This window comes from Pleurodeles waltl, chromosome 6 (assembly GCF_031143425.1).
Source record: "Pleurodeles waltl isolate 20211129_DDA chromosome 6, aPleWal1.hap1.20221129, whole genome shotgun sequence".
Classification (NCBI taxonomy): domain Eukaryota; kingdom Metazoa; phylum Chordata; class Amphibia; order Caudata; family Salamandridae; genus Pleurodeles; species Pleurodeles waltl.
In genome coordinates this window covers 1,638,614,199-1,638,631,591 of record NC_090445.1, presented here as the reverse complement: position 1 = coordinate 1,638,631,591, position 17,393 = coordinate 1,638,614,199, and the positions used below count along the sequence as shown (strand labels likewise).

At 52.7% G+C, this 17,393-nt stretch overlaps 1 protein-coding gene across 2 annotated transcripts in view; it reads right to left on the bottom strand.

Annotated features, from left to right (window-relative positions):
• Positions 1-11,105, bottom strand: part of LHX6 (LIM homeobox 6) — a 324,148-nt gene extending 313,043 nt beyond the window's left edge. The window contains exon 1 of one of the 2 annotated variants that reach the window (XM_069241534.1): positions 10,657-11,105. In XM_069241534.1, the coding sequence (XP_069097635.1) occupies positions 10,657-10,734 (78 nt within the window). In that variant the 5' untranslated portion in view covers positions 10,735-11,105. Of the gene's footprint in view, positions 1-9,478; positions 9,583-10,656 lie in introns of those variants that run through there. The other variant, XM_069241535.1, reaches the window with a different exon arrangement.
• Positions 11,106-17,393: the final 6,288 nt, after the last annotated feature.

The window sequence follows — 17,393 nt, the reverse complement described above, 5'->3', positions numbered from 1 at the left end:
AATGATAACCCAGGTTATAAGACCCCGGGCTATAATAACCGCTGTTCATTACATCACTGGCTCATAACAGCTTCGGTCATTAACATTTCTTGCTCATTAACACCCTGGCCCATAAAATCCGAGGCCCGGGACACCCCTGGCTCATTAACACTGTGGTCCACATCATAACAGGGTCATAACATCCTGGTTCATTACACCCCAGGTCATAACATCCCGGGTTAGAACACCCCGGCTCATTATATGACTGACACATTACACCCAAGAACACCCACGTTCTTAACATCTCCGGCTCTTCAACGTACCTTCCTCGCTAATACTCCTGGCTCATTAGCATCAGTGGCTCATTAACATCCCAGACGCAAAAACAGCCCGGGTCTCGATAACGGCCCAGGTTATAAAACCCATTCTCTTAAAAACCCTGGCACGTGAACACCTCTGACTCATTACATCCCAGGTACAGATCATCCCTGGCTTAATAACATCTTGGTCTATATCATACTAGGGTCATAACATCCCGGTTTATAACATCCCAGGTTATAACATCTCAGGTTATAATATCCCAGGTAGAGAACACCCCTGTCTCCTTAACATCTTGTTCTATATCATATCAGGCTCATAACATCTCGGCTCATAACATTGCAGGTGATAACACGCCAGGTAATAACACTCCAGGTTATAGCATCTCAGGTTATAACACGCCAGGTTATAACACCCCAGGTAATAACACTCCAGGTTATAGCATCTCAGGTTATAACACCCCAGGTAATAACACCTCCGGTTATATATATATAACACCCCAGGTTATAACATCTCAGGTTATAACACGCCAAGTTATTACATCCCCGGTTATAAAACCACAGGTGATAAGATCTCGGTGTAAATGCCCGGTTCATTGCATCCATGGTGCACAACATATCGGGTTATAGTATAGTACCCAGTTCTTAACATGCCTGGCTGACTCACAAAATTCGGCCAAGTAACATCTTGGCCCATATCATATCCGATTTATAATATCCCGGGTCATAGCATCCCGAATCATAATAACCTGGCTCAGTAAGACACCGGGTGATAACATCCCTGTATTATTAACGGACCGTTTCATTAATATTACAACTCATTAACCGCTGATTAACATTATCGATTATTAATATTCCTGCTCCCAATATCCCATCAATTCTCGTCTCAGAGCATCCCAGAATTATTATTATTAGTAGCTGTATTAGTATTACTAGTATTGTTGTTGTTATTATCATTGGTATTATTACGATCATTGTTAAATAAGAGTATTTCACACTGACTATGAGTGAGAGGCGCTTCCCTCACACTGTAATGTTAACGGGTCGCCTCGGTTTCCCGTCCTCTCTAGATTAGGTGGTGACCCCCACCCAGCAGTGACATAAAGCCCTCTATATTTCTGCGGTGGGGTCAAAGGTCGCAGCTGGCCACAGCCCTTAAGCACACGCGCAGTCAGAGGTCAGGTGCTGAAAGGGTTAAAGGCTACACTGCAGGGAGTCACAGCTGCCCCCTCGCGCACAACACGCTGCGTCACATGTTGTGCTCCCCTATTTAATGCAGGTCAATAACCTGGCACCGCCCTTAGCGGACCAGGCAGACGACAACAGGCCAAGGGGTATTTATGGGCATCGAGGAGCACTTGAGCGGCTCTGAGCCGTAGATATGCCCTCCCTACCCTCAAGAGGGGGCAAATGCACCACGGGTGAGTTCTGGCCTAAAGCCGGCATCGATTACTTAAGGGTAGGATGCCCATCAAGGGCCGTTGATTGATAATGTATTGGCACAAGCACCGATGACTTTGCCCTGAAGGTTAAATCCCCGCTCGGGCCTTACCAGGGACGCTGAGGCGTGTGACCTGATTACGGCTACTTCTCGGTACCCGGACCCCGGGGTTTCATAAAGTACCCGCGCCTTCTTATCAGGCCGCACGAAGCGATCTACCGGGCGGAGACCAGCCATCTAAGCGCACACAAGGGCTTCAAAGCGCCGGCGTGGTGGGTTTTGTTAAGTGGTCCCAACACTCCCCTGGACGTCAGCTGTCCTTAGACTGGAAGAGCGGTGGTTTGGTAGAAACGCCCCAGGACGCACGGTGATTCTACAAAACAGAAACCGCGCTGGTGTGTAAATAAACCGGCCTTTACGCTCACCGAGTTTTCCCTCCACTAGCACCGGGTCCATCTGAACCCCTTCTTCCCACATCTTCCCGATCTCTGGTCATGAACCCTGGGTCTGACGGCCTGACCTGAAGAGTCTGCCCCTGACGCCCCCAGCCCCCATCAGTCATAGACCCCCGCGCTTCGTCCTCGTGCAATCCTTCTCCCAGGGGCATAGCGTGGTGGAGGGATGTTTGGAGTGTTAAATTTCCTTAATAAATCTATTTTCTTTTTTATAAATAGTTGGGTAGAGGTGATTTCAGTCGCCTATTGTGAGGTGTCAGTCAGATATCACCAATACTTTTTACACACACACAGACAAAAACGCACCCACACACTCCCTCTCTCTGCTTTGAAAGTTCTCAAAAACATTGGTTGTTTTACAAAATGGTGCGTTTTCTCTCTCAGTGCTCCTATATATCCGCATTTCTCTCCCTTTCCACTGCCCCTTAGGTCCCTCCAGTTACCCTGCTTGTCGTATAATGTATTTAAACATTATATGTCAGCCTGATTGTCGAAAAATCTGAATCTCACCCCCCTAACCACCCCCACTCCCACCTCCAACCAGACTGACCAAGTTAGGCCCCTGCCTTCTCCCCCTTAAAACTCTGTCCGTCAGCCGGGAGTCGAGACCTTCAGCCGAACATGAGCCCCATCAACCCGGTGTCTGACCCCCACCCGCCCCCATCCGATTGCTGACAATCAGACCCCCTCTTTTTGACGGCCGGACCTCACAGCCTTTATTAGAAGCGTGCACCCCTTAATAAACACAGCACCCTGCGCTCTGTACACCCGCCCTCCACCAAAGTACTGCACCCCCCTTTTTTTTTTTAAGCAGCTCGTGTCCATTGAAGGGGTAGGTGCTGTGTTAACACGGGTTGACGTGATTCAGAAAGGGGGCTGAGGGGACCCTCCTTTTGTGAGAGAGATACCACCCCCTCTGCAGTGTGCTTATCTGATGAAAGGTGTCAGTAGCAGTCATAACACATTGATACATCCCAATGTGTCTTTCAAATTGGAGGTTTCCCCTTTTCAGCCACCCCTAGATGTGGTTTGTATTAGGCGAACCCCCCTTTCTGACTGGTAAAAGACTTTTTGACAGCAAAAGGAGTTTTATACATTAAAAAACCCTCTTCAGCAAGTGAAAATCCTGTGATTTTGTGAATTGCAAGGGTTGTGATCATGAAATTATTTTGTAACTCCAATCACAAGCTATTTGTCAGAGCCACTCAATGTTTAGTCCAGTACAGGACGTGAAACTGTTCATTCACTAAATTCCATCTCCTCCTCCTTCTTTTCAATTCATGAATGAACTCTGGTTTAAGAACCATGAATTTGAATAAACAAGTCAGGGTCTTGAAGTTGTCAGGAAAAGAAAGTTTCAGGCTTTCCCAAGATTCTCAAACCTCCCCTATTTCATTCAGACCTGAAGCTCCTGATGGAAACAATCACTTGAAGTACACCAGTGGGATAAGGAAATGTAAGGGTGGGGGCTGCAAGTACCAGTAGGGGGGCCCATCCCTCCTGGACCCAGTCAGGAGCCTGCTGCCGGTGCACAGTGTACTGAGGGGGGCCCTTGGAGCTACCCACCCACTGCAGGCCTGTGGGGCCCTTTAATACGCCACTGAAGTACACCTTTCCTGAAAAAGGTTACCAGCCACTCACATTGCCTGGGAGGAATTTTGGCCTACCCAGCTTTACAATATTCCTTACACTCCCTGATGTTTGAGGGAATTCATTTATGGTCAGCTCCATTTAAATCCCCCCATAGTCTCCCAATGGGGTTGAGGCAGGACTTTGAATTAGCCACTGTAAAATTCTGGTTCTCTTCTTTCTTTACACTCAGTCCTAGATTTTCTGCTGTGTGTTGAAGCATTTTCCTGATGCATGGTCTCTTTTGGCTGAGGTTTAACTCTTGTGCAGATAGTCTCACACAAACCTGTAGACTGTGCTGGTAAAGACAGACCCAGTGATTGTACTGTATCTCTGTCCTGTAGCCTCAATGCAGGCAGAACATATTTCCCCTTCAGCAGCATTCTTGATAGTTGTATGAGGTTCTTCTGGTGAGATGCAGTGTTTGTTTTCGCCAAGCATGTTCTGCACTACAAGAACACTCCACTTTGGCCTCCCATCTTTCCACAGGACATTGTTCCTGAAATCTTTTGGTTGCTGTCTTACAAACCTAAGCTGTGGAACAATGTTCTTCTTTTGGAGAGAAGGGGGTTTCTCCTGGCAGCCCTTCTACAAAAGTTGATTTTGCCCAGTCTTTTCCTAATAGTAGACTGAGGAACTAATGGTTACTGTACTGAGAGATTTCAATAGATCTCTGGATGTAACTTTGTGGTCTCTGTTCTCAGGGCAAATTCCCTGGGACTTCCACTGCAGGGCAGATTGTCAGTCATCTTCTACTTTCTCATTTTATGAATAATCCGGAGTGATGGACTTCACAATGCTTGGAAATGGATTTATAACCCTTTCCAGATAATCAGCAGCATCCTTTCCCCCCTCCCTCGTAGATATAGCTGACTTGGGCATAATGTGGCATCACGCACCTGAATGCTCAGGTTTAAGGGGATGAAGTTTCATATAAAGGCAGTAACACGTCCTGATGCTCAAGTAATGAGGTGCACTTGTTTGGGGCACCTGCTTCTAAAAAACTTCTCAATTGATATTGAAGCAGTAGGGGTGCACTTTTTACAAACAAGGTGGCTGATTTTGTTTAACAAATGATGACAATTTGAACTCTGGGTGCCTTATTTTTCATGGTTTTGATGAATCTACTGTGAAGACTTGCCAGTAGTAGATCGTTTTAGTATCATTCTAAGAGCACACGTAATATCTTCTGAGTGTCTGCTTCCTTTAGCAAATCAATGTATTGTGTATCTTAGCATCGCATGCGGACAGACAGAGGATCAGTGTCTAGCAAAGGACTGTGGACACTCGGCAACACAACGAGACAGTAAAATACTCTGAACCCCCGACGTACGAAGAAGCACACGCAGAGAGGGGCTGTATATGACGTTCGTATTAAATGTGGGACTTGATGTGTGTGTGTGCGTGTATATATGTTTTTGTCTAGCTAAGGGAGCTTGAGGTGTCCATTTGTGTGTCAAACGGAGCTTGTGTGTGTATGCTTTTTAAAGGAGCTTGCTACGTACATGTGTGTGTTTTAGGTACTTAGTTGTACATGTGTGGGCCTTTCTGGCGCTAGAATAGTGCTGCTTTTATTTCCATGCATGTGTGTGTCTAAAGGAGCTCGCTGTGTATAATTGTGTGCCTAATGAAATGTTCTGTACATTTGTGTGTCTAAAAGCTGTGTGTGTGTGTGTGTTAGAGAGTTTGTTATGTGTGATGTGCTTTCTAGGGTAGCTTGTGTGTATCCAAGGATGTTTGCTGTGTAAATATGTGCATTTAAGGGAGATCGCTTGTACACTTGTGCATCTGAGTTGCTTGGTGCATCGTAAAGACCTTGGCGTAAGTGAGGTGGGCATTTTCTTACTAAACACACTTGATGCATCACCCTCGATTTTAATGTCCTACTCGCGTTCACAGTTCACCACATCACCCCAAGTCAAAGTGATTCACCACATCACCCCACGCCAAGGTTATTCCCCACATCACCCCTAGCCAAATGGATTCACATCACCCTACAGCAGGGTTATTCACCACATCACCCACTGCAGGGTTATTCACCGCATCACCCCACGGCCTGACGAGCCCCAGTGTGACCAGGAGGATATATGTGGACTCAGGCGATGCAGGGGGCGAGGGGTTACGCCACAGCAGACCCGAGATGTCTGTGGCGTCTTTGTGACACAGTGTGGTCTTCGGCACATTTGTGCCATGCTTCGGACTTGCGGGTGAGCTTCTCCGAAGTTCTCTGCACATCCAGGTTTGCCCGAGCCAATCCCCGTGAAAACGGCAAAGCTGAGGTGCTGATGTGGGGTGCCCTGGCCGTACCGTGCTCGCTTGTGGTGCAAACCACAGCAGAGGCGGCGAAAGCTGTGCTGCGACCAGGGTGCGTTGGGCATCTCTTCGGCGACCGTTCAGTCCGTTGAGTCTGAGCTCTGCCCAAGAACAGCTGCCCACTGCTCAGCACCCGTGCACCTCTGCCCTATGTGGACAAACACATAACACCAGGGCCTGACAACCCCCTGTACCCTTCCGTGCACCGCCCGATCAGAGCAAGGGTAGCTTGCTCCAATGTCCGTGCTCAAACAGACCAGGGTAGGCGACCACGGCCCACCTGCCCGCGCACCACCAGACCAGTCACTAGGGTAGGAATCCATCCTCCTATCAGTGCGCAACTTGTCCGTGCACCACCGGACCATGTATACGAGTCCCTGTAACTGACCCCTGTCCGCGCACCACCAGACCAATGGCCAGGACAGGAGTCCCTGGAACTGCCCTCCTATCTGGACACCTCCTGTCCGTGCACCACCCGACCATGTTTGGGAGTCCCTGGAACTGCCCGCCTGCCCATGCACCACCAGACCACGGATGAGAGTCCCTGGGACTACCCTCCTATCAGTGCACAACCTGTCGCGGTGACACCAGACCATGGATATAAGCTACTGCCCACCTGTCCGTACATCACCAGAGAAGGTATGAGTCCCTGGTCTGCCTATCAGTGAATCTCCTGTCCGTGCACCATCAGGCGAGGGGACTGTCCATCTGTTCGTGCACCTCCGCCCGTGCATCACCCGATCATGGAGAAGAGGCCCTTGGACAGTCCTTCTGTTCGTGCACCTCAACTCCGCGCCCCGCCAGATCATGGATGGGAGTCCCTGTAGCACCGATGTACCTGTAACTGCCCTCCTGTCCGTGTTCCACCAGACCACGGGTGGGTGTCGGGTGGGAGTTCGGGTGGGAGTCCCACCCTGTGAGTGGCTTCCTGGCCGCGTCAATGGATGGAAGCCACTGCCCCCGTGTCTGTGCGCCACCATACCAGGTTAGAAGATCCTGGGATTCTGGGGCCTTTACTATCCGCGCAATTCTTCTCCGTGCACCACTGTGTCAGCGTAGAATGTCCTGGGATTGTCCTTTTATCCTGGCACTCCCATCCCCGGGTAAGAGACACTGCCCTCCTGTCCGTGAGCCATCAAGCCAAGGTAGGAGCTACTGCCCTACTTTCCGGGCACCACCAGACCATGGATAGGAGCCACTGCCCTCCTGTCCGCGCGCCACCAGACCATGGACCGGAGCCGCTGCCCTCCTTTCGGTGTACCGCCAGATGATTCAAGCCACTGCCCTCCTGTCCGAGCGCCATCCAGACCATGGATAGGAGTCACTGCCCTCCTGTTCCTGAAGCACGGAGAAGGGTAGGTGGCGGCGCCCTCTTCTCTGCGCACCACATACCAGGGTAGGAGCCATGGCCTTCCGCACGTGAGCTACGTACCAGGGTAGGAGCCATGGCCTTCCGCACGTGAGCTTCGTACCAGGGTAGGAGCCATGTCCCCTGTATGTGCGCTACATCCCAGGGTAGAAGCCTGTGCCTGCTTGTCAGTGCGCCACCAGATGATGGTAGAAGCCATGCCTTCCTTTCTGTGCCCCCAGACTAGGGTAGGAGCCTCCTCTCTGTGCGCCATATTCTAGGGTAGAAGCCACTGCCCTCCTCTTCGTGCGCCACCAGACCGGGATAGAAGTCCCTGAGACTGTCCTCCTGCCCGTGCACCTTATGTTGGAGCACCATCGGACTAGGGTAGGAGCCAGTGCTCCCCCTGTCTGGGCACAATATACCAGGGTAGGAGCCAGTGTCCTCCTGTCCATGCGCCGCACACCAGGGTAGGAGCCAGTGCCTTCCTGTTCGCGCCTCACAAGGCCAAGGTAGGAGCCACTGCCCCTCTGTCTGTGCGCCACTACCAGGGCAGAATCCGGTGTCCCCCTGTCTATGCGCCACGTACCAGGGTGTCCCCCTGTCTATGCGCCACGTACCAGGGTGTCCCCCTGTCCATGCGCCACGCACTAGGGTAGGATCCAGTGTCCCTCTGTCTGTGCGCCACGTACCAGGGTAGGAGCCACTGCCCCTCTGTCTGTGCGCCACGTACCAGGGTAGGATCCAGTGTCCCCCTGTCTATGCGCCACGTACCAGGGCAGGATCCGGTGTCTCCCTGTCTATGCGCCACGCACCAGGGTAGGATCCAGTGTCCCCCTGTCTATGCGCCACGCACCAGGGTAGGATCCGGTGTCCCCCTGTCTATGCGAAACGTACCAGGGTAGGATCCAGTGTCCCCCTGTCTGCGCCACGTACCAGGGCAGGATCCGGTGTCCCCCTGTCTATGCGCCCCGTACCAGGGTAGGATCCAGTGTCCCCCTGTCTATGCGCCACGTACCAGGGTAGGATCCGGTGTCCCCCTGTCTATGCGAAACATACCAGGGTAGGATCCAGTGTCCCCCTGTCTGCGCCACGTACCAGGGTAGGATCCAGTGTACCCTGTCTATGCGCCACGCACTAGGGTAAAGGCCAGTGTCGCCCTCTATGCGCGCCACGTACCAGGGCAGAATTCAGTGTCGGCCCCAGTCTGTGCGCCACGTTCCAGGGCAGAAGCCAGTGCCTTCCTGCCCGTGCGCCACCACCAGAGGATGGTAGAAGTCCGTGGCACTGTCCTGACCAGATGTGCTCTCCAGATTTTACAATCGAACTTTTAGAAAGACAAGTGCCCATATTACCCCGTCTGCCCCTTGAGACACCCTCGGCACCTTTGGAAGAATTGCCAGCGTTACACACCCACAGGATGACTCCTACTGGGACACTTGTTGGATGTGACAGGCTGTAAAACTGCAGTCATCTAACTAATTAGCGCAGGACGGAGGTTTGGGTATAAGTCACTATGTGGAAAGCCTTGGGTTATCCGTAGCCACGGCCACTTACCCGAAGCTCCATCTAAAAACTGCACACGCTTTACCCACTGCCCCTTAAGGCTGGCACGCTAGCACGGTGGAGCAGAGGGTACTGCTAGCGAGCTGGTGGAAGGGGCAGGCGGAAAAGACCCATCATTTTCGGGTGACAGCTAAAATTTGGAAAAGGGCATACACTGACAATTACTAAACTTGAACAGCTCACGAGGCTTTTGCAAACAATAAGTTATAAACAATCTTTGAAAGATAACATAATGGGTCAGCCCTGTATCTGTAGTTTGAGATTATGTAAACCAGCTGAGCTAATACCAATTTATTTCGTCGCCCACTGAAAGGTGAGAAGCGGCGAGAGAGAGCAGCAATGATTCGAACCTTGGACCCAGCTGGTGGAACTCCGCAGCAGGTGCGTTAACCCCCCGGCTGCTTCGGACACCACAAACATGCCTTCTTACCATGATGCGAGGGCGCTTTCCTTCCAGGCACAGGGCGGCTCCTTGTACGAGATCCGTGTCTTGGGACATCACCTTTCGGGAAACGACGGAAATAAGCGGCCTAAAAAAACAAGTTGCCCCGAATTTCTCCAAGTTCTGCTTCAAAACCACAGATTTATGGTGGTCTATATAAACCAGCTCCAAACAATAAATAAGAACTTTTCTAGTGGGCATTTAAACCCCCTTTTTGCAACAAAAGCTGTGTCTTTTTAATGAAGCAATTTGAATGTGGATTGGTTATTTTTTTCGCTGCACTTAACCCAGGGCCTCTTGAAGTAATCGCTTGGTTCCCGTGCAATCCAAGGCAGCGAGAAAACAAACTACCTGCAATTAGAACTTGCCGTAAATGCCCGACACAAGAGGCTTCCGGAGTGTCAATTTCAGCTGTCAGTCAGCCAATCCATCAGGCCACCCAAAGAATTGCAAATTTGATTTTTTAATGGCGGTAATTAAAAATCGAATTTTTTTTCCAGCGCACAAAACGCCGAGAGGCAAAGTGGCTGCATGGAGCACATCTACTATTCACAAAAAACACTTTCTGGTTCCAGGGTTTGGACAGAAAAAAAAGACATCACGTCTGCATCTGAGGGTGGGAGCAGGCGCGCCTCATATTCCTCCCATAAACCAAGGCACATTTTGACTTAATAAGCCTCTATTCACCAAATAGTATGGAGCCGCCGATCGTCTCATAAATCGTCTTTTTTTGTGAGGAATTTCTTGAATCGTCGACATAATCGTATTTTCCTCTGGAGGTAATTTGAAACGATTATGGCTGGTTTGTAGGAAATATGATCTCCCCCAAATAACCGAAGCCACAATTTAGTACTTAATGGGTTATTTATTTTACAAAGCACGTGTTACAACCTAGTTTCCAAAGGTTGTTTTTAGGTAGTTGACTAATAAATCAGAAGTGCAATATTTTATTTCTACACTTCTGGGAACATAGTTGCAGACTTTTTAATTCTTATTTATGGGTTTCGTTTGTTAGTTACAGCGCCCACGCGCACCCTAACGAAACTTCTGAGCGCTATAGACGTAGAAAAGCATGATACGCTTGCAGAATGATTACTGCCACACATTATAGAGAAGCCACACACGCAAGGCGATAGTATAGGATCAGAAAAGAAAGTGGAACTTACCCGTTCGGCCGAACCCCCTTCGGAAAACAGCTTGCTCCCCTCGGGGAGGGGGGACAGGGTCTCATTTTTCCAATACATGGACAAGGAACAAAATACAAAGCGGCGAGTCGTACAGTTTTCCCTTCCAATGGACGAGGCTCCAGGTCCGTGGGGTCTGTGCGCAGAGTTCACCTCCAGGGAGTGGGGCCCTCCATGGCCGGCTGGAAGGGGGCTCTCCCGGCAGAGACCCCTCAGCACCGCCCGTGCACGAGATCTCCGGGAGTGCCGCTGCCCAGAAGTTTCTGCAATTCTTCCTCGCACTTTTTTCTGCCTGGATGGAGTTTGCTGTGAGGCAGGAAGGGAAGTGAGGGACGGTTGAGTGACAGGCGGAGGGTGTGTGCGTGTATGTGTACGGTGGTTGAAGGAGGGGGTAGGTCTGCTCCGAAATGCCCCTTCAAACAGCCACTGTGTTTGTGTGACTGCAGCGGGAACTTTCGCAACTGTTCATAAAGAGGGGAAAAGGCACATCCCAGACCCCCCTCCCCCGACACTCTGACGTGAAGTGGAAAGGATGCCTAAACCCCTCAGCAGCATTCACTTTCAGCACATTCCCCTCTTCCTGCCAGGGATGGAGTTTGCGGGGCTGAGGTGTTTTGCTTTGTACATGATTGAGTGCCAGGTCTCCGTGCTAGATAACCCGGCTTTTAGACCCCCGCCACACACTCATGAGTCAGCTTTAGCGCATTTGTGGACGATGGGGCGAGTGGGAAAGCTGTTGACCACAGAGCCAAAAAGCCAGAGGTTTAATCCTGCCTTCCACGCTTGCCCCACTGTGTGATCTTCGACAAATCCATTCACCTTTCCCTTTCTCTCCCTCGACTCTTTTGCCTACCCAGGCTAGGAAGCGCGTAGGAACAAGTATTTAAACGCTGAATGCTGACACATATGTAGCTTTTCTCCTGAACTTCTGACTTTGCAAACGGAAGAGACACCCCCGGTTTCATAGGTTTGAGATTATTATGGGAGCGTGTTAGGCCAGTTTAACAATGACTTCTGACAGTCACGGCCAGGGACCGCCCACGCTGGGACATTGAAGGCGTCCTGCACGGGACGCCGGGTGCGTGGCATGGATCACGGTTCATAGGTGACTGCTTGAAGGTGACCCCTCGCTGCCCCGACGGGCTCCCTCAGTTTATCCAAGTGCCCCTACACTGGCCACATTGGGGAGGCGATGGTGGCACTCTACTCATTGACCATGACCGGCGGCCGGTTCAGGATGGGTGGGACGGCTGCGCCCTAATTACAGAAGGGGCCATGTGGGCCCGCAGGCGTCTCTTGCCACCAATGAAACCAGGCTGCCCTTACAAGAAGGTACCCGCGGGCAATGTACGAGCCACGAGTGTCCACAGGCCGCCCTTCCAGGAGGGGTCAGCAGGGCACGATACCTGTTACTGGCTATGACGAGCCCTGCGGTAGACACTGTATGTATCTCGGAGGACGTGACCCACCTGGGCGCTGGGGCTCACTGGCCATGAGTGACCCGAGGCCGCCCTTACAAGAGGGCTCACGCGGCACTGGAGGTGTCACTGGCCATGAGCGACCCGAGCCCGCCCTTACAAGAGGGCTCACGCGGCACTGGAGGTGTCACTGGCCATGAGGGACCCGAGGCCGCCCTTACAAGAGGGCTCACGCGGCACTGGAGGTGTCACTGGCCATGAGTGACCCGAGGCCGCCCTTACAAGAGGGCTCACGCGGCACTGGAGGTGTCACTGGCAGGAGCGACCCGAGGCCGCCCTTACAAGAGGGCTCACGCGGCACTGGAGGTGTCACTGGCCAGGAGTGACCCGAGGCCGCCCTTACAAGAGGGCTCACGCGGCACTGGAGGTGTCACTGGCCAGGAGTGACCCGAGCCCGCCCTTACAAGAGGGCTCACGCGGCACTGGAGGTGTCACTGGCCAGGAGTGACCCGAGCCCGCCCTTACAAGAGGGCTCACGCGGCACTGGAGGTGTCACTGGCCATGAGGGACCCGAGGCCGCCCTTACAAGAGGGCTCACGCGGCACTGGAGGTGTCACTGGCCAGGAGCGACCCGAGGCCGCCCTTACAAGAGGGCTCACGCGGCACTGGAGGTGTCACTGGCCAGGAGGGACCCGAGGCCGCCCTTACAAGAGGGCTCACGCGGCACTGGAGGTGTCACTGGCCAGGAGCGACTCGAGGCCGCCCTTACAAGAGGGCTCACGCGGCACTGGAGGTGTCACTGGCCATGAGTGACCCGAGGCCGCCCTTACAAGAGGGCTCACGCGGCACTGGAGGTGTCACTGGCCATGAGTGACCCGAGGCCGCCCTTACAAGAGGGCTCACGCGGCACTGGAGGTGTCACTGGCAGGAGCGACCCGAGCCCGCCCTTACAAGAGGGCTCACGCGGCACTGGAGGTGTCACTGGCCATGAGGGACCCGAGCCCGCCCTTACAAGAGGGCTCACGCGGCACTGGAGGTGTCACTGGCCAGGAGTGACCCGAGCCCGCCCTTACAAGAGGGCTCACGCGGCACTGGAGGTGTCACTGGCCAGGAGTGACCCGAGCCCGCCCTTACAAGAGGGCTCACGCGGCACTGGAGGTGTCACTGGCCATGAGGGACCCGAGGCCGCCCTTACAAGAGGGCTCACGCGGCACTGGAGGTGTCACTGGCCATGAGTGACCCGAGGCCGCCCTTACAAGAGGGCTCACGCGGCACTGGAGGTGTCACTGGCAGGAGCGACCCGAGGCCGCCCTTACAAGAGGGCTCACGCGGCACTGGAGGTGTCACTGGCCATGAGGGACCCGAGCCCGCCCTTACAAGAGGGCTCACGCGGCACTGGAGGTGTCACTGGCCATGAGTGACCCGAGCCCGCCCTTACAAGAGGGCTCACGCGGCACTGGAGGTGTCACTGGCAGGAGCGACCCGAGCCCGCCCTTACAAGAGGGCTCACGCGGCACTGGAGGTGTCACTGGCAGGAGCGACCCGAGCCCGCCCTTACAAGAGGGCTCACGCGGCACTGGAGGTGTCACTGGCCAGGAGCGACCCGAGGCCGCCCTTACAAGAGGGCTCACGCGGCACTGGAGGTGTCACTGGCCATGAGTGACCCGAGGCCGCCCTTACAAGAGGGCTCACGCGGCACTGGAGGTGTCACTGGCCAGGAGTGACCCGAGCCCGCCCTTACAAGAGGGCTCACGCGGCACTGGAGGTGTCACTGGCCATGAGGGACCCGAGGCCGCCCTTACAAGAGGGCTCACGCGGCACTGGAGGTGTCACTGGCCATGAGTGACCCGAGGCCGCCCTTACAAGAGGGCTCACGCGGCACTGGAGGTGTCACTGGCAGGAGCGACCCGAGGCCGCCCTTACAAGAGGGCTCACGCGGCACTGGAGGTGTCACTGGCCATGAGGGACCCGAGCCCGCCCTTACAAGAGGGCTCACGCGGCACTGGAGGTGTCACTGGCCATGAGTGACCCGAGCCCGCCCTTACAAGAGGGCTCACGCGGCACTGGAGGTGTCACTGGCAGGAGCGACCCGAGCCCGCCCTTACAAGAGGGCTCACGCGGCACTGGAGGTGTCACTGGCAGGAGCGACCCGAGCCCGCCCTTACAAGAGGGCTCACGCGGCACTGGAGGTGTCACTGGCCAGGAGCGACCCGAGGCCGCCCTTACAAGAGGGCTCACGCGGCACTGGAGGTGTCACTGGCCATGAGTGACCCGAGGCCGCCCTTACAAGAGGGCTCACGCGGCACTGGAGGTGTCACTGGCCAGGAGTGACCCGAGCCCGCCCTTACAAGAGGGCTCACGCGGCACTGGAGGTGTCACTGGCCATGAGTGACCCGAGGCCGCCCTTACAAGAGGGCTCACGCGGCACTGGAGGTGTCACTGGCCAGGAGCGACCCGAGCCCGCCCTTACAAGAGGGCTCACGCGGCACTGGAGGTGTCACTGGCCAGGAGCGACCCGGGCTGCCCTTCCAGAATGCAGTGGTCACTGTATGTGTCTGTGGCCATGGAAGACCGCAGACAATCCTCAGCGGGGAAGGGGTGACGGGGGTGCAGCAGTGTAATCTCACTGGTCAAGGGTGCCCCACAGGACCCTTACAGAACCAGTGAGGCTTTCGCTGTAGATGCCACTGGTCCTGACCCCAGGGTGTTATACCAGCAGGGGGTAAAGGTGAGCCCTGTAAGTGTTTTTGACCATGAGAAACTCCAGGCTAACTTTACAGGACGGATGAGCTGGACGCTCGAGTGTCAGGGGCCATGAGTGACCCCTAGGGTGCCCCTTTAGGGTGGGGATATGTGCACTGTACGTGTTACTAGTCAAGAGTGGCCCCCAGGCTGCCCTTACAGAAGAGATAAGATGGGGCAGTGGTCGCGAGTGCCACCCAGGATGTTCTTACAGGGGAGTTGAGGTGGGCAGTGTATGTGGACCGGCCACGAGTGACCACAGGCTGCCCCTACAGGAGGGGTGAGTGAGCACTGTATCTGACAACAATGAGGAATGGCCCAGGCTGCCCTCACAGAAGGGATGAGGTGGTCACTGCATGAGTCAAATGCCATGAGTGTCCAGGCTGCCCTCTTAGCCGGGGTGGGGGCATTGTACATTCCATTGGCCAAGAGTTAACCCGCAGTGCTATTACAGGAGGGGTGCGGTGTGCACTATAGCTGTCACTGGTCACAAGTGACCCAGGGACCCATGCCAAATGTAGTGCTCATGACAGAAGCCGTAGGGAAAAAATGGAATTACAAACGTTGTACTTCATTTCACGGATGAGATCACATATCACATTTCCCTTAGCAATTTGAGGGCGACGCTTAGAAAAGTGTTCTCATTAATTGGTCTGATCATGTGTTTTTTAAAGTCACATTTCACTTTTAGGTGTTATTTATTGGTATAAACAGTTTGAGATCATATGCTTTTCATTTAGTAGGCAAACTGTGGTTTGCAAGTCTGTTGTGCAAGTTATGGATTGTGACTTGTGAATATCAGTGGATTTTCTGTTTTAATTAATAAAAATAACTGCACTTGGGTGATTTTTTTTAGATTTTGTTAAACATACATTGAGGTATTAAAACCAATGCTAATCATACTTTCATTTTAACATTTATTTTTTCAGAGATTTTTTTAAAAATTATACAACACCTAGGTGTTTCATATGCCTTATCTTCCCTGAGTGTCATGCACAGTGGAGGTTGGCCAGAGGTCCTGGCGTCCAGCCATACCCAACACCCCGTGGATGGCTAACCTTTGCTGTGAATGGCTGAAGGCTATGCACAGTTGAGAAGACCACATGGCCTGGCCACCCGGCCCAGCGTCCTCCCTCTGCCGGTGGCCAACGGCTGTTGCACTTGACCTTGAGCCATGTGCAGCAGCACTGGCTACAGGACCTTGCTTCCAAGTTAGCCCCTGAATACAACATATTGTGGCTTGCCAACACCCACACTGTATAGCTTTTGACACTGCACATGGGGTTGATCGGTAGGCCTGGCCTGTGGTCAGGCACTGTGTCCTGCTATCTGATGGCAGCTATCCTCCACTGCAAATGGCCTAGTCAGGGAGCTGACTGTACAGCCTGGCCTTCAGAAAACCATTGTGCACAACTCTATCCCACAGTGCATCTCCTTTACCCACATGGTTTGTTTGTGGGTCCAGGCCTCTGTCCAGACCCTGCACCAACACTATGTTGGTGTCCAACCTGCTAAGCATGCCCATGTGCAGCAGATGAACCCATGGGACCTGAGCTTCAGGGCTTCTGGCGTGTGCAGTGCTGTTGGCTGCGGGGCCTGGGTGAAGGTCAATGCCTGCACTAAGCCTTCCACAGGTTGCCAATACTTGCTGTCCATTCACTGCGAGGCTTGCCAAAGGACCAGGACCGTGCCCAGGGCCATTAGACAATGTTCTAATTACTTTATTTTTTTCTATTTTTTTCTCTGGCTCGTGGATCCCAGAGAAGGTCTGGGATACACAAATCCACCGAAGGCTCTGCAAAGTTTCTGAGAAAATATATTTTTGATATACACCTTAATACCTGGAAGGGTCCCCTTGGTGCAGCCCTTCACTCCCTATATGGGTATGAATAGGTTTGATAGGTTTGCCCTGTTCATTTTGCCCTTTTACACTACATGTCGCTCAGTGCACCATGTTGTGTAATGGCAGCTGCAACAGAAATTCTTCTGTGATAGCTAGCCAGCCAGTAAGATCGCAGCAAATTCACATTTCAGGCGATTGATTTGCGAACCTGAAATGACAGAAGGGAGGACAAGACTGAAAAGTGAAAAATAAAGTGCAGTGTTGGACAGTGTATTTAACTTTAAAGTGACAGAGTTCTGTGCTTACAATGTTTATTTGCAGATGCTTGCATAAAGGATGTCCTTGCAAGGATGGGAAGCCGCTGTTGCAGCATGGTAATTAGCACACAGTGCCTTTACCATGCATTTTTTTTACCACTCAATTGTTTACCACGCATACCTTTACTATGCATGAAAAGTCTATTTAAGGTAAGTATAAATGCTTATACATATATGGATTTTCACACACACAATCACAAACAAGGCACACACACATACACACAGATTTATATATATACAACTATAAGGGTTTAGGGTTGGGTAGGGTTCTAGGATGAGTGGTAAAGATATTTTAGGGTTGAGGTATGGGTAGGGGCATGGGGGTAAGGGAATATTTAGTGTTTAGGCGTGGGTAAGGGAATTGGGTGGCAAGGATGTTTTTAGGGTTTAGGGATAGGT